We start from the raw sequence: 22,802 nt of genomic DNA, 5'->3' as shown, positions 1-22,802 counted from the left end.
ACGTTACCCTCCAGCCTGTTCTAGGTCATGGATGAGCACTGGGGCTGGCACAGGTCCCTCCCGGCGCCGGTGACAGCTCTGGTTTGTCGGCCGGCTGCTGCTGCCGCCTGTGTGCGATGTTTTAACCTCGGTGCCCCCGTACGCTGTGCCCGAGGTTCAAAGTCCCCGCGGCCTGTCCGTCCCTCCTCACCTGGCGCCGCGGGGAGCGCGTCCCCGGGGCACGGCGGCAGCCAGGTGCGCTCACACCTGTACATCCCCCGCTCCGGGAGCGGGCCACGGGACAATCCCGGGCCCTCCGCCGGGCGGACAGCGCCCGCGGGGATGGATGTGCGGCTCCCGGGTGACGGCGGGGGTGCCCGCGGGGGCCGCTGCGCCGCGCCGGGGCCGGCAGCCCAGGCGGGGCCGGGGGCGGGCGCGGGGCAGCGGCGGACAAAGCCGGGCGGCAGCACCGCGGGCTCTCGCTCCCGCCGCCGTGCCCGCGGCCTCCCGAGGGGCGGGAGGTGTCGCCCCCCGCCCGCGCCGCGGTGGCGCTGCCGAGCAGAGCCGGGCGCTGGGCGCCGAGCAGCGCCGGCCGCCCGCCCGCCCGCACCCCCGCCCCGGCCGGCGGCGCGCACGGCGAACATGGCGGCGGCGGTGGGGCGGGACACTCTACCTGAGCACTGGTCCTACGGCGTCTGCAGGGACGGGCGCGTCTTCTTCATCGAGTAAGGGGGAGCCGCGGGAGGGGCGCGGGGGCAGCGCGGCCCCGCCGCCGCCGCCGCCCTCCTCGCTAACAGGTGCATGTTTTCCGCTTCTCCCTCGCAGCGACCTGACCCGCCGCACCACTTGGCTGCATCCGCGCACCGGCGAGCCCGTCAACTCCGGCCACATGATCCGCTCAGGTGGGTGCCCGCGGCCGGCGCCCCCTCCTCGCCCCCGGCCCGCGGCCGGGAGGCTCCGCGGGCGAAGTTCTCACCCCTCGTTCCCGCTCTCTCTCTCTCTCTTTCCCCGTCCCCCGTGCCTTGCAGACCTGCCCCGCGGATGGGAGGAGGGGTTCTCGGAGGAGGGCGCCAGCTACTTCATCGAGTGAGTACCGGCTCCCGGCCCCGCGCCGACCGCCCAGGGCCGGGGGGCGCTGCCGGCGCGGCCCCGGCCCCGGCCCGGCTCAGCCCGGCCGCCCCCGCACCGAGCCCGCACGTCCGCCGCGCTCGTTAACGACCCGCGCCGGCCAGAGCGGCACCGCGCTGCCCTGCCAGCGGGAAAGTTGGCTCCGGGCGCCGCGGGATGCGGGATCCCCCCAGCCGCGCTCCGGCGGTGGTCAGCAACAGGTTTCCTTGGAGGCGGCACTTGAGTTTTCCCTGTTTGTTTGGGTTTTTTTTTGTGTGCGTTTGTTTGCGAGCTGGCTGCTCCCCCCCCCTCCCCGCTATTCACGGTGAGGTTTGCGGCAGGTGGAGCGTTGCCGGGCTGAGCGCCGGCCGAGGTGGAAGGTGAATGGTGGTTTTGTTATTTTAAATGGCTCGTGGCTGTGGACGCAGCCCCGGGAAGTTTTGCAAGTGAAAGGATTCCAGTGTCTCCTCCCGGAGACGGGGCTGAGCGGATGAAGTTGCCTGCCAGGGCTGGTGGTGGCTGTCGGGATCTTTCATGTGGCGTTTCTTGTTCAGAGAGCAATTAGAAGCAGGGATGTGCTGCTTATTGAGGCGCTTTTATTCTATGAGATGCAAGCGTGTTGCAGTAAAGTAGGATAACTAAGAGAGCTTCTTTCAAAGATCACAGATATAAGGTTTTTACAAAGACAAACACCGATGTAAAAGTAGTGAACTAATCAAATGAGTAAAACTCTGGTACATCTTGGATCTAGAGTCACGTGTCACGTGTCATGCCTTTGCGTTTTCCTTTGCAAATTGGAATGCCTGACAAATTTAACGGAACCAATAGAAAAGGACTGGAAAATGCTCAGACTATCTTGTTGCTCCAGTGCAGAACTCCCAGGTTGTTAAGAACTGCCCCAGTAACTGCTGACAGCAGTGTCATGGTTGTCCAGTATTGAAATGCCTGCAGAGTGTACCCCAAAATCTTTGAGTAAGTTGAGGTTTTAGTAAATATCAAACTGCCAAACCATACTGGGCTGGGTGAAGGAGCAATTGACTGAAAGTATAACAAATGTCTCACATGTAGGATGTTTGTTAAATAAAATTCCAGACGATCCTAAAATGTCCTTTTTCACCTAAAGTGGAGGAAAAAAAGGCATTCAATCTTCATTTGTCTGAGCTAGAGAATTCCTTATAGTGCTAGGCTGGGCAGATAGTTTAGCCCTTGACTCTTGAGGAGGTAGTAGCAAAGCATTGGAGAGCAGCTCAGTAACACTTAGAGCTGCCACCCTTTATCTATGGCCAGTGTGTTGAAGGAATAAAAGTTCTGCTGGTTGCACAGGCCAGAGATGGAACTTTAAAATGTCCAGTCTGTAAATGTACTGTAAACAGATCCTTTACATGAGTACATAAACTTCTAGGTGTAGGAATACACCTATTTGTTTTGCTGTCTTTTCCAGAAACTGACTAGTGCAATTTTACAACAGCTTAAATTCCTCTTCCCAACTGCTCTGTTTGGAAGATCATCTCTTATCTTGTTTGTCAGGCAGTTGCAAAACTTTTGATTTCTGATCCATTGAATTGGAGTTCTGTGCAGTGCATTTTCATAACTTGTGCTAGTAGTGTTCTTTACCTTGGGCTGGAACAGCTGCAGGAAATGAAATAAGGAATGGAGTGTGCTCATTTTACTGAGCAGTTTAATAAGCTCAGTCATCTTTAACCAAGCAAGGTTTTGTGAGGAGACAAAGCAATGTTTTAACATAAATCTGTTCAGTTGAACTGCTTGAGACCAAAGATCCTCCTGATATGGAATACAATATTTAACTCTTCAGCAGTGATACTTCCCCCAGCACTGCTCTAACCTCTCTAATTTCAGCTCAGAGGCTCCCTGAGCCTAGTGGAATTTCTCAGTTTTTCTTCCATGAGCATACTGAGCTCTTGTTGGGCTCATGTAAACATCAGTATCCTTAGATGATGATTTCCATACCTCACTGCTCTGTTCATTCCTCCTGTGTTGCTTCCACGTGATGAGTTCTCAGCTTACAGAAAAGGTTACTGGTCCCTAAACGCATGATTTCACATGTTGTACTCTTAAATTCCATTTTCTGACATTCCAGCTCTCAAAAGCCATGAACATTCCTGGATAACTACCCAGTCCTCTCTGTACTGGTGACAGTTCCAGTCTGGTGTTGTCTACACATTGTTAGTCCTTGGATACTAATTTATTGAAGGGTGTCAGGAGGAACATTCCAAGTAACCCCTCCCCCTTGTGGTAATTTCCACAATTAATACAACCTATTGTAGTTTAACAACATTGGCCATTTAATGGATCTTGTAAGTCCTATTTCTCTAATGAAATTAAAACTTTTACAAAGTATTAGTGCTGTTTTAAATAGCTTCAATCAAACATTTTATTTAAACATATACAGGCTAACTTCACTTACATAACTGATTTCTGGTACAGACATCATGAAAATATTAGATACATTATTAGATGTGAGTTGTCTTTGATGTAAAACAACTTATGAAATCTTATGTCCCTGTACTTCCATGTGTTTATTGCTTCTTTCGATACTGTGGACAAACTTGAAACATCATATAGTAAAACAAAGGTTTGAAACCTTAAAGTCATCATAAAGTCATCACCTTTCACTCATCATAAAGTGAAACAAAGGTCTATAAGGTGGTCAAGCTTCATATCAGAGCCAGGTAAGTTTTTCTCCCCTTTCCACCTAACAGGAGTTTGAAAATTTCTAAACTCCGCTTCCATCGGATAGAAGCTTTCCAAATGAACGTGCTGTGGTTTAGAATGTTTTTGGTTTAGAATGTTTTGGTTTAGAATGTTCTGTGGTTGGGCAGCTGTCCTGTAGTTGAAGGGGTGCTCTTTTCCCTTTGGTTATTTACATGAGATGCTTGTCTGAAATCACATTCCCTCTTAGCCTTGTTTTGCTCAACTAAGCAAGCCAAGTTCTTTGTGCAGCCCTTTAGGAAGGGCTCTCCTTCTGTTTGATTCTCCTGTGGTTCTTCTCTGCACCTCTTGCAATATGAAGTCATCTTTGTTGCATGTGAGTGGAGTCCTCTGCTTTTGTGAGGCTCTCAAACGACAAAAGTGCTTTCTTGGCTTCAACAATTTCTCAGTTTTCTGCAGTTTAGGTTGTTTGCCTATTTAGAGAAGACACCCACACTGACAGCATATGTGAATGCTGCCAATTGACTGAAACATGCAGGTCTTTCTTTTTCTTTACTGCTTTAAATTTTAAGAAGTGTAATTTATGTTAGGAGGCTACATTCCAGTTCTTCCTATTTATGCTCATCCATATCTTTGCAAATGATTTTCTCTGTTCCAAATATTCCTCAGGTTTTCTTGACAGTGGCAAACCCTGTTAGGGCAGTTCTGTCTCTTATCCTAAAATCAGTAAATAAAACATTAAATAAGTGATGTATAAACTGATTCTTCTGGATTTCCATGTAATACTCTTTGAAAGTATCATGATTGCCACATTTTTTGAGTGCTGAATACAGCTAGCACTACACCTTTCCATCTCTTTTTTTGTTTGTTTACTGATGTTTTTCAAATACCTTGTGTTTTTCAAATACCTTGTGGGACAAGTGCTTTATGGGAGAGTCCCTGCAGAAAGGTTGTTGCTGAGCATATGTGGAGCTGAATGAGCACTGGACAGCACTGGCTCTGGTTTGTTTCTGGTGGTTGGGTTGCTGATGTGAAATGTTAATTGTGGTTGGCAAACTCTTTGTGGATAAGGAGATGGGACATGCAGGGAGGGCAGTGGTGATGGTAAAGCAGTGCATGGATGCATTACAGTGCAGGTTTTTCTTTCCATTTGCTTCTCTTTTCCTGATTGTCCAAAAGACTTGGGGAAGTTGGAAAGCTTGGAAAGTGTTGAATGCTTTTTTACTACCTTCTTACAAAAATTGAGGCGGCTGTTGGTGTGAAAGGAACTGTTCTTGCAGTGTTAGATACCTAACTGACTTGTATTTAAATATGTTAAAAATGTGTACTGGTGCTACAGAGGTTCTTTTTGAAATCTGCAATGGTATTGCACATCTGAAAGGTAGTCGTGCATTCAAATTATAACCTAAAATTAGGAACAAAAAAGTAGAAACCAGTACTTACATAGGTTAACATTTTATTTGTTTCTGAAGTCAGTTTCCAGTTCAGCTTGGCCTCTTCTTTGGGTAACAAAGTTGATGTACAAGAAACAAACCCATGAAATTGGCATAGCAATAGTCAGTAACTGTTTGCAACTGTTATTCTTTAATTCTTGTATTTAGCCTGTACTGTGTGTAGGAAATATGCATGGTATGTGTTTCAAGTGTTTGGAAATAGCAAAAGAGCGAAGCACACTAAACAGAAGTCTGCCTTTTTAACTTTGCTTCTTCTCTGCCAGGCATGTACATTCACTGAAAACCATGCAGGAGCTCAGATTCACCCACAGTGGGCTACAGGTGATACCCACTTAATGATTATTTAATAACAGAAGCCCAAAGGGAAAGAGACCATCTGGATTATTGAGTTCAGTCCTTTTGATTATCTGAGAAGATTGTTTATAATCTCAGTAATAAATTTAATCAACAGGTTTCTTCTGCCCTGCAGAAATTCCTGTCTTCTCCACTCTTAGTAAGATGTTGAAAACATAATAATTTTTTTTTGTGGCTGTTTAGCTGGGCTAAAACACTGTTTACTGTAGGTGTTCCTTGACCTGCTGTAAACAAATTATTATTTCTTGCTCTGTTCTCCATGATGGTTATTCCTGTAGAAGTAAAAGATACTGGAGCACTTAGCTTCTGTAAGGAATAGTGATGACCCTCATAATGAGGTCCTCATCTCGGTAGATGATGTCCTTTGTGGTTCTTGACCCTGTGCTTAGATAAAAGGTAATGTATGAGTAAGTACATGAACTGACATGAAACCCACCTGTGAGGTTGGGTTCACTTCACTGTGTCACTGCTGTGCATGGCCAGTTTGAGTTCCTGGAATGGAGTAAAAATTGGGTAGCTGGAACCACACGAGAACTTCACCAAAAGTGATATGTTCACACCATCTCCAGAAAATGTGTGGATAGTCTCTGGTGAAATGAATGGGTTTGTGTGCTATGGAGTGTCGTAGGCAAACTTTTGGGGAAAGAAGCCTGGAGTGGTTCCTCAGCAAGGGGCAGAAGACCTAGTTTGGGTAAGCCTGGGAGCACCATGTGCAGCAATGTGCATTCTGGCCACCAGTGATAGCCCACGGGCAGGAGTTGCCCTTGACCGGGACTGGACTTCACGGAGGTAATTTGTACGGGTGGAAAAGCGGGTGTGGAATGGAGAAGTGGAAGAAAAATGCCAGAAGTGGCTGATGGGGTGAAAGGCGAGGGTCGGGAAGCTGCTGTCCCATCCCGCAGTTCTGCGGGAGCGATCCATGGTCTTCAGCGGCCTCTACTGGCTCCTGGCAGCAGGAGGAGAGCTGCCAGGCTGGGTGAAAAACCCTGCTGTTCTCCCTCTTCTCATCTCAAATTTTCTTGGCAGAAAGTGTTCCGTCTGGGCTGCGGGAAAGCAGAACTATACACAGTGAAAGTAACTCTCACTGCTTGTATGGGTTTCTCTGCTTCTCTCTTTCTTGTCCTTCGTTCTCTCACGTTGGATTTGGTCAGACAGCCTCTTTAATACATTTTGTTGTCCTGGATTGTGAGCAGAATTGAGCTGGAAATATTGGATCTGCTGGTTGGATGCAGTAGCTGTGTTTCATTCCAGCTAGTGGAAACAATTCAATGTCCTTTTTGATGGCAGTGAAAATGGGAGATCACTCATTAACGAGTGAAATAAATGCTGATGGATTTGTGCTGGGGCAGGGATGGCTGACAATTGCAGAGAGCAAAGGAAGGGCTTTGTAGTTTAGCTCCCAGAAAGTGGGAAAAGGTACTTTGTGCATGGTGCCTGAATTTCAGAGTGCCCTCTGGAAGGGCAAGCTTGGAACTGTGCCTAAGGAAAATGCCATGTGTGGTTTGGTTCAGCAAGGTATGTGAATGAAGAGGGATGTGGTGTGCATTCCTTGGGGGAGGGAGGAGCACGTAAGGGAAGGTGCTGGAGTTTGTTTGTTTTTAAAGCAAGGCTGCACCACAAAGTACTTAGCTCGGTTCATTAATCTGTGTTTGCCTTTATTCCAAGATACACACATGTTAGAAAACTGAATTTTGACTACCTGAAGAGGCCAGCAAGGATAACACACGCTTAGAGTGAGATGCTTTTTTAGGTGTTGAATGCTTCTGGAAATCCAAGTTTTCTGGGAAATGGAGCAACCTTCTTTTGTTCTGGTTGGGGTTATGTGGCTTCCTTGTGTTGTAGCTCAGAAACAAAGGCATGAACTGGTTATTAAAAGCTGCCAGCCTCCACATTTTGTTTACTACACATTCCAGCTTTTTGAACATTAATGTGTAAAAAAAACTTCATTCATTCAGCCTCTTTACTAAAGCACTGTCCACTTCTGCATTCCTTGGATCCATGCAGGAGAATGTCTGTGCCTTTTTAAAGAAGGTGTATATGGCAGTGAGGGTTTCAGTATTTCTGAAAGTCTGTCTAAAGATCATGAATAAATACAGTCATACAGCTGTGCTGGGCAGGTATTGCTGTAGTCTTAAAAGTAGTTTTCATAACCTTGAGTTACATTTCAGACTCCTTCTACAACTGTGCAATATGCCTGTCACATCAGATGAAGAAACAATTTATTCAACACTTTTAATTTTATTTTTAATTTTACTTTTAATTTTATATTTATTAATGATAAATACCCATTATAGATACCCATACCAGATAAATACCCATTATCCGCCAGAAAAAAGACAATCTCAAATATTTGGGACAGCAGAATCTTGATTTTAATGCTGCATGTTTTCTTTCAAGAAGGTTGCTTGTTCATTCTATCAGTAGTAAACTCTAGCTACTAGACCTAGTTAGAAGGATTGCCTATCTGCAAGCAAATACATTGTGCAGGATGTTCTTATGTTTTATAATGGAGGAAACAAAAAGGTACCTTTTTTCCTGCAGGTCTGGCAATCCTGAACAATCTTAGCAAGTGCTTCAGAGAAAAGAGAAGCCTATGTAGCTGTGAAATACATGTGTTTCATACCCTGCATTTTCCCATCACTCCACTTGCTGCAGATGGATTATACTAAAATGAGTTTAACCTCACGACTGATCCAAGTTTGCTGTCATCTCAAATATTTACATTTCTTTGCTACAGATTAAATGTACTGCTTCAGTATTGCAGTGCTGGATCTCTGCAAAGACTGGCTTGAATAAATGTGGTATCACATTTATTTAATATCACATGCAATTCTAGTCAGTATGACTGTAGACTCTAGTTTGCTGCTAAATCTAATTTGTTTCGTCTTTGCCTCCTAGATGTGCTTTTTAAACTTTTTTTTTTATTTAATTATGGCCTTGGTTTGGATAACGGTGGTAGATGGGGCATTTTATTTATAGCTTAATTGTCTTTTCCTACAGCATTATTAGACTGTTTTACAAGGTCTGCTCTATGTCCTTAGAAGCAGAACTTTTAATTTAAAAGCAGATTTGTAATTAAAGATGTTAAAATCCAAGAAGAATCTGATTAAGCACCCAACCCTTCTCTTTTTGATTGCCTGCCACGGAGTACTTGGCAAGACTGTCACTGACTTGTCTAGACAGGTACAAAATCTTGTTACCAATACATAGTAGGTATGTGCTTTTCTGCCTGAAGTTTTGTATTTAAACCCTTGTTTTCCTTATTGCTTATCTGTACCTTTAAAGATTTTATCTTTAGTTTAATAAAAAGTACAACCGAAACCACCAAAACTTTTAAAATGACATTGGGATGCACTGCTGAAATGAAGTGTTTGAGTAATACTGGATTTTATTTACAGTTCTTTGTCAATTGAGGACTTTTATTATATTTTTATTTACTTACCAGAGACCAAATATCCTGAATTAAGAGCTGACTGAAGCATTTGAAAATAGACATTAATTCTGCAACACGCAGGTGACTTTTTTAAGGAGCTCTGTATAGACTCTGTAAAATATGAGTAAGCAGGAAAGCTGCTGTTAATTTTCTGTTTTATTTAATCCAAAAAAATGTAGTTATTGCCTTTTGCAAGTTGCATATTTGTTTCAAAATGTCATAATTTCACATTAATCTTCAAAGTGGCAAAATGCTTGAGCAGCAGTTTTCACTTCACTTTCACATTTATTGTTCTTTACTTTTTGCAGTTACTTTTTAGTTCTTTTTCTAGGGAGAAGGAAGATTTGCTTTAATTAGCTTAGGAAATTGATACCAATGTAAAGGAGAGCAATGAGAAGATAAAGACAGTGTTTGTCTATCAAGCAGCGTAAATGAGAGGCCAAAAGCTAAAGTAATTATTTTTTAAAATGTGTGTCTTTTTAAGCCAATTTTTGGATGTTTTAAATGTGTGCTCTGCATGTTAACCTCTGAGTGCTTGAGTCAATGCCTGCTTTGAATCAAAGAAAATAACTGGGCCTTATCCTAATACCTGGAATAATAGATCTGTTTGATCTTTTTCAGAAAAATCTTTAAACACATCTGGAGACAGAACTGTGCTAATGGGCATGATTCATTTTATGTAATTTTCACTGGCTGGTAAAGCAGTCATATTTTCTGTACCTTTTGCTGAAGATCAGGAGTTATAACATTAGCTGTTTGCAGGGTGAGATAACACTGACAAAATCTGGATGTAGGCAGTTGTTCCACAGAGGACATGGTGATTCAAGGCCATGTTGAATCTCCTGGACAAAATTAAAATTAAATTAATAAAAGTTAGCTGCAAGATGTTGAAATCCATTTTTCTTAGATGACAGTTATCAAACACTTGATATTTATTGTTGGCATCTCAGAATATTAGCCCTGTTTTAAAATTCTTTTACTTAAAGAGTGGAATTCATGAACATGCAATTTTTTAAATGTAAAGTCTTTGCTTGCTTTCCAATTAAGACAATTATATTGTCAAATGGCTTTTGAGCAGATGTTTTAATTTCTGTCCTTGGAAATAATGGATTAATACTGTTCTTTAAATGCTACTTTTGTGCTTTACTTTTTCAGCACAGAAATGCTTGACTACCTAAAACTATTTCACTTAGTGATCAGATTTATTCCTTCAATACTGCATTTTATTAATCCCAGTATTCAATTTTAAATAGCCTAACCACTTTTCTTTTGCTCTTCCAGTTGGCTTTGTAGTGAGGTGCAGTTTGAACTCGTTAAAAAAAATAAAAATCAATGACTTATTTCTCATGTGAAATCATTACATGAAATTCTTCAAATGAAGAGATTATAGGTAAAAGTTGGGCTTTGATATACTCATTTCACAGGATATTTAGTCCTTTCAGTTGAAATGTGGAATGATAAATCTTTACTTCAGTGGAGTGTATCAGTGTAACAGATATTTCCCAGTGTCTGGTTTTTCTCCCCTTATTGCTAACTTGCCTAGGAAGGCGGCCAGCTAAATCTCTGGATCAAGAGTCTTTCTTGAGAGTTGCATTTCCCTGCCTTCCCTGGAGAATACTGAATTGTCAATTCAATTGTCAGTTTCAGTATTCCCTGGAGAATATTGGCTTGTCTACGGAAATACTGAGACACCAGAATGGTGGAAGGGAAATTGAAATTACTGAGGTCTGTCTATGACAGCATCCTCTGGGAAAGAAGTAAAACAGCATTCACTTTTATGACTTTAGGTGTTTCCTTGGTGTGGCATGTGATTGTTGGGCATGAAATTCAGGTTTTGCTTCTGCATTCTCCTTGGAGTTGAAGGATTAAAAGCTATTTCAGGTAGAAGCAGAAGTCACAGTTAACGTTACTAACCCAGAGCATCTGGTGTCAAGGTTAAACACAAGTTATTAAAATACCTGATTAAGGCATTTAAACATAATACCCAGTATTTGCTGAGCAGGAGCTGGTGTACTGATGCAGAGTAGTCCTTGCTGAGAGATTTACAAATAATATGAATTTTTAAAGTCTGGTGGTTTCTCTCTCACTGAGCAATTTGAAGTGTTGCAACAATATTGCTGGTTTTCCAGGTGATGCAGAGGATTTTAGGAGAAATGTCTTCAAATTTTGCATGAAGTTGAAATTTTAAATAACCTTTGTGCTGGGTGGACTTCTGCACAAGGAAAACATCTGAAAGCTCTATTATCAGCAAAGGATTTTTTTTGAAGTGTCCCATTGAAATACAAGACTGTACAATTGCATGTTTTCTCCTAGTTCTGCAATAAGAAAGGGTAGTGACATTGCACAGTGGTGTGCTTGTCTTTGCTGGAGAGCTTCAACAACATTTATGCTCTATAAGGAAACATCTACTCCTTTTAGTGACTACAGTAAGCAATCATTTGGATTGGAAACAAAACCCATCATTAAACCGTGTCCCGAGTGCCAAGGAATTTCAATATGCCCAGGAATGGTGACTCAAGTGCTTCCCTGGGCAGCCGCTTCCAATGCTGGATGACCCTTTTGGTGAAGTAATTTTTTCTAATATGCAATCTAAATCTTCTCTGGTTCAGCTTGAGGCTAGTTCCTCTAGTCCTGTTGCCTGTTTCTGGGAGAAGAGGCTGAGCCTCACCTGGCTCCTTTCAGGTGGTTAAAGAGAGCAGTAAGGTGTTTCCCTAAGCCTCCTTTTTTTCCAGGATAAACACCCTCAGCTGCTCCTCATAAGGCCTGTGCTGCAGACCCTTCCCCAGCTGTGTTACATTTCTTTAAATGGGGAAGGTGGGATGGATCTCAGCTCTGACTTTCTGTGGGATGGCTGCAGAGTCAGAGGGCAGCAGAGGCAGTGCCTGAGCTGATGGCTCAGTTCTAAGTAATAATGATAATTAAATGTCCCAAATATTGGAAGTTTGTGAAAATGCTGTTTAAACTAATTTTGTGTAAAGAAGAGAACCAAAGTTAGCAGAGGAGGAGGAAGGATGTGAAATACTTCTGGAAATGTAGGTAAGCAGTGAACTGAAAGCCTTTCAGTGTGGACTTCTGGATGTGTTGTGTGTTCAGAAATTTAAAAAGAGATGCAGCATTTTGGACAGCAAGCAGTGTGGGCTTGGAAAGGCCAGAAACAGCATTTATGTTAGATAATATGGTTTCAAATGCCGTTTCTGCCCCTGCTCTCTCTATCTGTGTTCTCTTTCTGCACCATTTGCTGCATCAGCATTGCCTGTAAGGAGGGTCCCAGGGTTTTATTTTTTCCATTGATCAGATGCAGCAGTCAGCAAATAAACTGTTAAATGGTATTGATAAATAACATGGGCTAAAGACAGAAACCCAGGAGGAAAATCGAAGTTCCTGTGTATGGATGATGTGACTTTTCCCTCACCAGAAAAGCAGCAGTCAGAGAGGGGGGAGCTTCAGGAGTCCAGTTTTTTATACAGCTCATCTTCCTCAGTAGGTGCAATGGAGGAATTACAGTCAGCAGTTTGGGGAGTGCCTCTGATTGCCAGCCTGCTGTTCTGGTGTCACTGTGCTGGGCAGACAGCAGGAGCTCGAGGAAACTGTGGTTTGTGGAAATCAGATTAAGTGTTGCCTGAAATCTTGAAAGGAAGTAGTTGTAAACTGTGTTTTTAAGTAATGTGAGTAGTCTTTGAATTATTGATGAGCAGAAGAGCCTTGTTTGTGTGTGGGAATGAAAACACTTGTAAATTTGTGTTTAGACTGTTACACAGCTGTTTCCTGAGTAGTTTCTGTCGCTTAGGATGAGGTACATTGTAAACAGCCCAGTTGCTTTTTCGTTGTGGGGAGGGGGAGTATAGAAAAAACCCTTACTTTTTATATATTATGGGCTGCTGGTGAATAATATATCTTCTTTTGAAGATATATAATAGCTATATTTATATTTTCTTTAGAAAGAAAGTTCCAAATTGTTTTTTCTCATGGATTTTTAAGATTTCTGTGATTAGTAGTAGAATAAGAAAATTTGTTAATGCACTGGATAAACTGTGATAATTCCAAATGAGCTAATGCAAATGGAATCGGTTTAAAAGTACCATTCAGCATGAACAATTTTTTTTTTCCCCAGAATGTTAATGATATATTAACTTTTTGTTCCTTTTAGCTAATTTTCCAGGAACTCCATGAATGATAATGAACATGGTTTACTTGTTACTGGGTCTGTGTAACAGTTCTGAGTGAAACTGAGTGAGAGGAATGTACTGGAAGTGCTGTTCCCTGTGAATTTTGGTGTCTGTAAATGTTGTAGGTGAAAATACAAATTAAGCATGATTATATGTTTGATTGATTTAATAGAGTTCTTAAGCATTCTGTCACAGGGTTTCTTGGTTCTGCAGTAATACAGAAATTGAGAGATTGTTGACCTCTGCAAATATATTAAAAATTCTAGTGCATTAATTATTTTTGTGCTTAATTTGACTCAGCAGCTCTTCCATGCCAATTAACTTGACATTGCATTTATTTTGGCTGCTGATGTTTGCAGTGGAAATGTTAAGTTGCCAGTGTAAGAATTCTCTGCCAGGGAGGTGAGTAGAAATATGGAGAAGGTACGAATTGAGAGTGCTGTGGTTTGGGAGGATTGCCCATGTGAAGAATTAGAGTGTCCTGCTGATTTAAAGGGAGTGTGCTTCTCTCTCAGCTGACTGTGGTTTTCTTTAGGGTTGAGCTTTAGTTAAGAAGTTTAGGGTACAGCTGAACCTGCCACTTAGGAATGGATTATTTCAAGAAAACCCAACCTTCTGGAAGCTTTTAACTTTGTGAGATAGACAAAATAATTTCTCTGTAACAATCACAGAAATTACAGTTGTCAGCAGTTGAACAGCTGTCTTCATGAACAAAAATTACTTCTGATTATCAACTGTACCCTGCTTAACCATTTAAATACTTTTGTTTACTTGTAGGTTTTTTGTAATGTTTTGGACTGTTCTGAATTTGATGTATGAAATCTTTCAGTGGGTATTTCATACTGCACCATGTATTTCCAGAAATGAATGTTTGGTGATCTGGAGTAGAAGTGACAAAACAATTTAAATGGTGATAGTTAATACATGGGTTCCACTAGAATTTCACTTCTGATGTGGGCTAAAATAAAATATCTTAATCGTCTGTGATACAAATGGATTTTTTAAGTCTGACAGTACTTTTTTCTTGAGAGCTTCAGATAATTTTGAATAGTAAATTGTGATTTCCTTTTCTATTTTTCAAGCTGTTTTTAATCTAAAGCCATGTAAATTTGTTCTCCCATTCCTAGTGGGTCATAAATTGTAAAAAGAAAAAGTGGTTTAGGTGTGTTCCTGGTAGTTTTTCTTCACTTCTGACATACTTGTTAAGTGAATTCACTGAATGAGAGAAGGAAATATTTTCTCTGTACTTGCCCAGTAGCTAAAACATAAACAACATTTTGAAAGTAGTTAAGAAGTACATTAATTACTTTACCACTTTATGTTATGGGCAAATTAAATTAACAAGAATGATGTTAAAGTGCAGAGTTTCCAAAAATATGATGGGAAAGGCTTTTGTAGTAGTGTGTTGAAATAATTATGTGTGCATGCATTTCAAAAAGCTCCTGAGATGATTTGGCATCAAGGTCTTAAAAGCAAACCTATAGACTTAATCTACTGGGAAAAACCAAACACACCTCTATGGACTTTTGAATGCTGTGTGTAAAAACAAAAAAAAAAAAAAGGAATTTTTTTCTGTGTGTCATTCCATCTAAAATAACAATTGATTTTTTTTAGTGGCTTCCATTCTTTAAGGAAGTTGCAGAACTCTAATCTTGGAAGATTTTAACAGTGAAGCTATTCCCTCTTCCTAATCAGTTTGTGTCAAATCATGTTTATGTTAAAATACATTTGTAATTACATAGCTAGCAGCTCCTCCCCTCCCCTGCAATGAGTATTCCTGAAGCTCAAGCAGGTCAAAGACTGTCTAGTGGAAGCTTTTTGGTGTCTGATGCTGGATAAATAAATCTGAGAGGTGAGCACTTGCCATCTTCATAAAAACATGATAAATACTATACTTACTGATACAAATTCCTTTGAGGAAATATTTCTGTATTGGGTATTTTTTTATGCTAGGGAAAAATAGTTACATCTCTTTCAAAAGCTTTATAAAATCGTAGGAGCTATTCTGTCCTAAGTCTTTCCTGGAGTTCATGCTGTTTCAGTTGGGTCAGTCAAAAATTTGCAGTAAACTTTCAGTTTATAGATGTTTTTGTGTTCATTTTCCTTCCGTTTCAATGTGTGGATCTTTACCATTGTTTGGCATAAAGGCTCCTTTCACGAACTTAGTTTTCAAGTAGACCATGGTAACTCTAACTGTGAAGTTTTTAATGGTTTTTTGTTATTATTTTTAAAAGTGGTTAATCATGAGGAGAACTACTTGCTTGTCAACAGGTCTGACCAAGTAGAGGAAGGAGTTTGTGCTTAACCTGTAATGCAGCAGGGGAGGAATGCCCTTCAAAGCTTTCCAGCTCTTGGGTTGATATTCCCCTCCCCCATCAGTGCTGAAAACAGTTTCTGCAGGGCATGAAAAACAGGTTTTTATTTATGTAATGATTCTCTGGAAATAAACTTTAAAAATACTAAAAGAACGACAGATTTTAGGGATTTTGAGTTTTGAAAAGCAATAGTTTGAATGCTTGGAAGAAAGGCACACCAGGCCGCTCAAATGGGCTGCTGCTTAGTATGTTCTTAATAATAATGTGGGTTTTTTTATAAAGGCTTCTTAGATTGCAGGCTAAAGAAGCTTGTCTTAAATGTCACAGCTGCCTTTTTCAAGTTGCCTGGTATAAGGATATCCTGTATCATTTGTTACCTTAACTACTCTGAGTGGCTGTAAACTGAGGGACCTACAATTGTCACCTGAATTCTTGCCTTGTAGCTGATGGGGGAGTGCTCCTTGTTTGAAGAAAAGTGAAATACCTGTGCAATCGATAGCATTTGTTGAAACATGCATCACTAAGTGATGTTGTAAATGACAGACCTTCCTAGCTGCTCAGGGATTATGAGGAGTTATTTCCTGCAGGGATTGGGAAATTGTGCTCTCTGCCTAAATGGGTAGGCTGGTGCTCTGGAGAGGAGACCTGCTGAGTCAAGATGAGTGGGTGCAGAGATTGAGAATTTCCTTCCAGAGTCAGGAGAGAAGGGACTAAGAGAGCTGCAGACATCCTGGGACAGCACTCAGGTTATGATCTGGGATGAACTATGGAGAGGGGACTTTTTTGTTATGATATGCCTGAGGAAGGCTGGTTGAGGAGGAAGCCTACTGCTGATTGGAGGCTTAATCTCTTCCAGTCTTAGGTGTGGTTTAACAACCATTCTGAGGCAATAAGGACAATGGTGATTTCTTTTTCTCTCCTTCCCCAACCCATCCTTTTATGTGGGTGTGCACACACATACATCTATTGCTTATATTCTGTGAGCACTGCAGGAAAACTACATACAGCTGTGTGAAAAATGGCAACTTTTAATAGGTTGGGGTCTTGATCAGATAAGTGGTTTGTAGATCTTCCTATGGGTTGGTTTTATTCAGTGGCTGATAGTAAACCTTAGCAAGACCAGGGTGTAGAAAGTAGACACAAGGGAGGATAACTCTGGAAGGAAATATTGATTTATTGGTTTCAAAAGTGATGAAAAGCTCAGTTGTATTTAAGAAGAAAAGGGCTGTTGAACTGTTCCACCTGGAAGAATGCAGCCTAATGACTTTTGATTTGAGAATCATTACTGCAAGTGCTGGGTGAGCAAAATGTTGAAAAATACCTCAATCCTACTGGTTCCCCCTGTTGTCATGTTGGTTGCTAAACTCTGTCACCATAATCCTGCCTGGTTTCTGAACTGGCTGAGTAACTTTGCAGCGTGGCTGGTAGGGCTTTGTCCAGGGGAATCTGTTCTGATTTTCATTGCCAGCCATGGGTGTGTTTCCATGACCATTTTGTGGGTGTTCTGTTGTCTGGGGGGCCCAGACCACTACAAATACAGTGTGTGCATCTTGCTCTTCGTGGGGAGACTTACATCTCAGCTACAGACAAGCCAAGTATTGAGAAAAAGCTCACTAACTTTTGTCAAAAATGATTTAACTCTTTTGAGTTTACATCTGTGCTCTTAGATATGAAATAACCTAGTGATTTCACTGAGTATTAAACAGTAACTTAATTTTAAAATGCTTTGGTTTTATAAAAAGTATTTAAAAAAAGTTCTCAGAGCTTCAACTTCGAAAATGCCTTTGTAAAAGCCAGACATGGATGGCTTTTGTCTGAAAAGAAAAAGTGTCAGATACTCAAATAATTAAAATACCTTGTGTTCTAAAGCTGTCTTAATATTTTAACTAAAATTTTGTGCTTGATGGAGAGTTTGTAGTAGATTGAGTAATAGATTGTAAATACGGTTTTTTAATGCATTGTAAAACGGTTTTGTGGTGGGTTTTTTCCTTGTTTTTTTAATTATTGCACTGAGGCAGAAGACCAAAATGCATTTTTTTCTGTCTCAGACATAACACTTTGAAACCTGCCTGTTCTCTGTGCTGTGGGTGCTCCTGCCAGCTCCATCTGAGCACTTGGAAGGAGCACACCTAGGTGAGTGTGACCTTGCTGCAGGTGAGCTGGCAGCTGCAATAAGAGATCCCTGTGCCTCCAAACAAGTGCTTCCTACTTGAGCTGTGCTTTGGGAAAAACAGAGCAACACCTCTCACTGCAGACTGCTCAGAGAGGAGCAGCATGAGGGACCAATGCTGTTGGGGACTGTCCTCAGGAATAAAAGGAATAATTTGGGAGGCTACCAGAAATGCCATTGGTTGAGCAGATGCAGCCAAGAGAGGGATGTGTTAAAGAATGTGCTCTGTGCTGTATTGTAGGCTCAGGATGGGAGAGGCCCCTCCTCATCTCTGAGCATCAGGATTTTAGTGCTTGTGGAAGGTTGACTTCAGTTTAAAGGGTTTCTTTTAATAGCTGTTTTCCTTTTTTTGTTTGCTTGCAAATGAACCACTGCTTTTAATATCATTTTGGCAGGCTGAGAGCTGGAGAAACAGCAAAAATAATACCTGTGTGAAAGATGCTGCTTCCAAGTAAGGGAATTGAAGCTGTTGCAGCCACATTTCTATTAACAGAAAAATGTGTACTGCGCTAGATCTACTCCATGAGAGAAAAATTTGTTCATTGTAGTAGTCTATCAGTTGCTCCCCTCACAGGCAGTGGTACATCTGAGAATTAATGGTCTGAGGTGGGGGAGAGTGAGGCAGTGTTGGAAATTGTTGCCTATTGTTGAAGGTGTTGAAATTGTTTTTACACATATTCCTTAATAAAGAGTTTCAAGCAGCGCAAAAACTCCCCTTTCAGGAATCTGCTGAAGTGACAGTGCAGAAAGCAGCTTTCCCCAGGAATTGGATTATGCTCAGATTTATAGGAGGGCCAGATGTACTCACTACTTAGATTAACTCAGAAAAAAAAAAATAGAGTCACAAAGAGAAACTGGGTTCAAGCATTCATTCAAACGCTGAATGATACCTGCAGTTTTAGTTGACTTTATTACCTGCTTTCCTTATCTCATTTGCGTTTCAAAACAAGCCCTGAGCCATACATTCTTGTTCTAAAAGCTAAGTTGGAAGACCCGAGGGCAGGCTCTGCAGGGTTCTGCTGTGCCACAAGAGGGCATTTTTTGTGCCAACTTTTTGCAACTGTTAAAGAATAAATCTACTTTTCAAATGTCTCACTTCGGATTAATTGGTCTTGAAAAGCAGTTGAAATGATGCATCTTTTCTCTAAGCTCCTTAGTTTCATTACTAAGAGCAGCTTTAGATCTTTATTTTCCTAGATAATGTGGGATTTTTGTATCATTCCTGTAATTACATAAATAATGAGAATTCAGAGTGGAATTGTGGTACATTTGGAGTTTTGTGTCAGGTGAAGTTTATTTGAATGATCTGTCTAGTATTGATTACAAGGAGTTAAGCTGGACATGGAAGAAAATAACCATGCCAGAACTGTTTTTCCTTTTAGGACCAGTAACTTAAAATAATGTGGTTTGGTGTGGGAGATTGTGATAATAAGAACAGTGTATCCTTTTCTTATTATGGAATATGAGACCAGTAAAAACAAGGGCAGTGCACTATAAACACAACAACATACAGTACTTTGAATATTGCAAGGTATCATTATGCAAACATTTCACAGAGTTTGCATTTAATCGCCAAAGATCAGCACAATTGTAAGTGGCAGAAAAAACCTTCAGTTGCCATTTAACCCTTTGCAGTGGGATGAGCCTCTGCATTTTTCTGGAAGAGCTGGGGCTGTTGCTGCTTCTTGTGCATGGGGGTGTCTGCTGGGATTGCTCCATGGTGTGCCTGGGATGTGTGTGTGCACGTTGAAATACAAATTTTTGTATTTCAAAAAGTCAACATTGAAATACATCTGCTTTTGAGCATTCCTTGGGAAGTATGGCTGCAAGGAAGAGCATCTAAGGCAGATGAATTGTTCTGGCAGGTTTGGGTTGCTCTGCCAGCTCAGCTAATCTTCAGGGGCTTTCCAGTCTCACTGAAATCAAAACATGATTGTGGTAGGATTTTGTTTGTTTGTTTTTTAAAATATGGGGATTTAAGCTTTGCAAAACATTGCTTGTGCTCTGTGCACTCGGGTTGGTGGGCCAGGCTTGGGATCTGGAGACATTAGCAAATACTAGAACAGCACCGAGGGCTTGGAAGGTTGACACAAAATTTCTGTCTGCAGCAAAAACTGGCTGGATAGTTTTAATGTGATTTTTTCGCTCCACCAAATTCACATTTAGAATAAAAAACCCCTTATTTTTTAAATAACCAACCCGTGCATTATTAAATGTAAAGATACTATCTGATCTCTGTCCATAAAAGCTGAAGTTAGGGAAAGACCTTTAGCTTTATTTACTTCAGTCACTTGGTATTTTTTTCTCCAGTTCATAAATCAAATTTGTACTGAAATTGTGCCTTTAAAAGTTAGTGAGTGCTGTGCTGTGCCTCAGGAAAACAGACAGCTGTGCTTTTGTCATTTGGTTCTGCAGTATCTCTGCATGATTATTTGGAGGATGTCTGAAGCCTTCTGAGTACTTCATGTGGAGGGCACCAGTTGGCACCAGTGATTTCTAAACATCAGTTAAATAACTTCCTTGTAATAATGCTATCCACTTAGATTTGACATGGTTGATTATGAAAAACAGGAATTATTCTGCTGATGTAGTTTTCTATGTGGGATTTTTTAAATTGTCCTGTATATTTTTTCCTGCTTTTGTATATGATGTGCCTGTTTTTGTGGCTTGCTTGCTAATAATTGAATTACTCCATTGCTTGGTCTGGTTTTATTTGTTTTGGAGTTTTTTTCTTCTTTAAAAGAAAATCTACTTTATTTGCTTTAAAAAAGAACTGGCAAACAAAATATGTGCTGACAGAAAGGATAATCTTAATATTGCATTTAAAAAACCCCAAGCAGCTGGGTTCTGTAGTGCTCCTGTGTCTTCCACCAACTTCATTTTGAGGCTGTTACAGAATTTGAATAGTTTTGCAATGAGAAGGTGCATGTGTTGGTAACTCCTATTGTTTACTCTTAAGGAACAGTGTTTCAGTCATTAAAAACAGTTTATTAAGACTAGAATGGCAATTAAAAACCTCTAATGTATGTCTTTTTTTAAGTCTTTTTTAGTGTGTTTTTGCATAGAAATGCAAAAATAACAAGTTCCAAACTAAAGGCCTATTCTTTTCACAGTGCTGAGGGTTACAATAAAAAATCTAGACAGCTGCTGGAGATTTGGGTTTACAGATGCTTTTAGAGAATCTGTTGAATGAATAAAGGCTAATAAAGTGTTTGCAGTCTTTGGCTAGCCCTGCTTGGATTCTTAAAGCCTGCTCATATAAGAAGTGCTGGCATAATTGACACCAAGTAATTATTGTTTTGAAAGTCTTAATTGGGCTTGGCATGGATTGCTCATGGAATCTTTGTTGTTTTCCTCTATAAATTCTGCTATAAATTGGTGTTGAACTGCAGGCAAAACTGGTAGAAGTCCAAAGGTAGACCCTTGTGCAACAAATGTGCTTGCCTGCAGATGCATACATGACTTGAAACCCATACATACTGCCAATAAAACACCTTTCAAAAGCCTTTTTCTTATCATCTAGAGTCTGGGAAGTACGACAAGTTATGCTAGCTGTATTTAAAAACAATCATACCCTCCCTCTTCCCACACATGCACGTGTGGAAATGACAGGACTTAACATTTGCATCAGCACAGAGCTGCAGAGCTGGTGCTCATATGGAAGTGAGGTAAAAATCATACTGGATTTGTGGAAAATAAGCATTCAATGTCTTGTCAGAGGGCATGCTTTGGATGGGAAGTTTTACAGAGATGCTGCAAGTATAGTAAATATTCCAGTGGAGGGCTATCCAGAAAAGCAAGGAGGAGATTCCAGGCAAGTTCCAGTAAAATGTCATTGTTACTTTAAATTGTCAGCGTTCTTGGATCTTATGATAAAGGGTCTGTTGTAGTGTGAAGTATTTGTAGTCAGCCTTATTCAAACACAACAACAGCTGGTTTTGTTCATATGTGTGATGTAAATGGCAGTTTTCAACTTTTTTATGACTTCTGGTGCCTTCAGAATGGCTTTGGTAAATAGTATCTTCAGTTAAGATGCTGGGTTTTTGAATAGGCTGGATTCTTTTTGTAATAGTTTTCTATTTATACCACTAGAATAATGAATACTTGTTTGAAATATTTTAAACCATGAATGCTTTATTTGTTTTTAAACAAACATTAGAACAGTGAAGGTCATGTTTATGGGCTGCCCAAAAAATTTTTGCTTTTTGCTGTTCATAACAGGAGAGGCAAAGAGTTATTGGAGGGATGTGTGGATGTGTACAGAATGTGAGCAGCTGTGTATGTGTATATATATGTGTGTGTGTGTGTATATATGTATAATGTTGGGACATAAGCTTTTCCAAGGATGGTTAGGAGATTACTAAGTTGTATACTGATCAGTAAATGAGGAAACTCAGTCCCTACTTCTGTCATTGCTGAATTACTTGGTGTGGAAAAAATAGAGTAGTTATCAAAACAAACAGTGTATCATTACAGGATATAACTAGAGCATATCTGCTTGGTGGTTTAAAGCCAGGGCCAAATCCTGGGAATGTTAATTTGGCCAAGATGCACATGTGCATACTTGCAGTGCTTTTCAATATGTCACGTGCTGCCATTCTGTGGCAGACAAGATTGTTTGGTGTAGAGAATACAGTACCTCAGCATAGGCATCTGTACTTTTGTAAAATCCTCTGTGTGTGACATTCCAGGAATTTGAAAAGGACAAAGGAAGGGGGAGAACACTTTTAGTGAAGCTGGAGAGAATATGTGTTTGACTGGAACTGAGTTATCTGTGGGTGTATTCCTTAAATGTATGAATGATTTGCAGTTTCTGTGCGTAAAGTACTAGAACAAAACCAGAACAATAGCACCACACCATATAAAAGTTTGCTTGTTTATAAAGTCTCTCCTGCAACTATTTAATAAATAGGAGAATAATGAAGTTATTAAAACAAATAGGAGTTGTTTTTCCTATCACTCAGCGCATGTAATTGGTTGTTTTCTACTTCATCTCTGCATCACTTATTATAATTGGTATGAAATCAGGTGTCTGTACTGTCTCTGTGCTGGTAATGTTCACTGTTATAGGTGTGGGCAGATGCATTTACTGCTTGTTTCACTCATGGTTTTTATGAGGGGGAACCTTGAAATACAACAGATGATTTCTGACTT

General features: G+C 40.9%; 1 protein-coding gene across 5 annotated transcripts in view; it reads left to right on the top strand.

Moving 5' to 3' along the window:
• Positions 1 to 575: 575 nt before the first annotated feature.
• PLEKHA7 (pleckstrin homology domain containing A7) overlaps positions 576 to 22,802 on the top strand; it is a 147,202-nt gene continuing 124,975 nt past the window's right edge. For all 5 annotated transcript variants that reach the window (XR_004060751.1, XM_030948918.1, XM_030948915.1 and 2 more), the window contains exons 1-3: positions 576 to 704; positions 805 to 881; positions 1,008 to 1,065. Coding sequence is in view for 4 of the 5 variants with exons in the window: in XM_030948918.1 (XP_030804778.1) it covers positions 622 to 704; positions 805 to 881; positions 1,008 to 1,065 (218 nt within the window). In the remaining variant the exon portion in view is untranslated. The remainder of the gene's footprint in view (positions 705 to 804; positions 882 to 1,007; positions 1,066 to 22,802) is intronic.

Source organism: Camarhynchus parvulus, chromosome 5, assembly GCF_901933205.1.
Source record: "Camarhynchus parvulus chromosome 5, STF_HiC, whole genome shotgun sequence".
NCBI classification, from domain to species: Eukaryota; Metazoa; Chordata; class Aves; order Passeriformes; family Thraupidae; genus Camarhynchus; species Camarhynchus parvulus.
The sequence above is the reverse complement of the archived record's forward strand: the minus strand, read 5'-3'. Positions and strand labels throughout refer to the sequence as shown.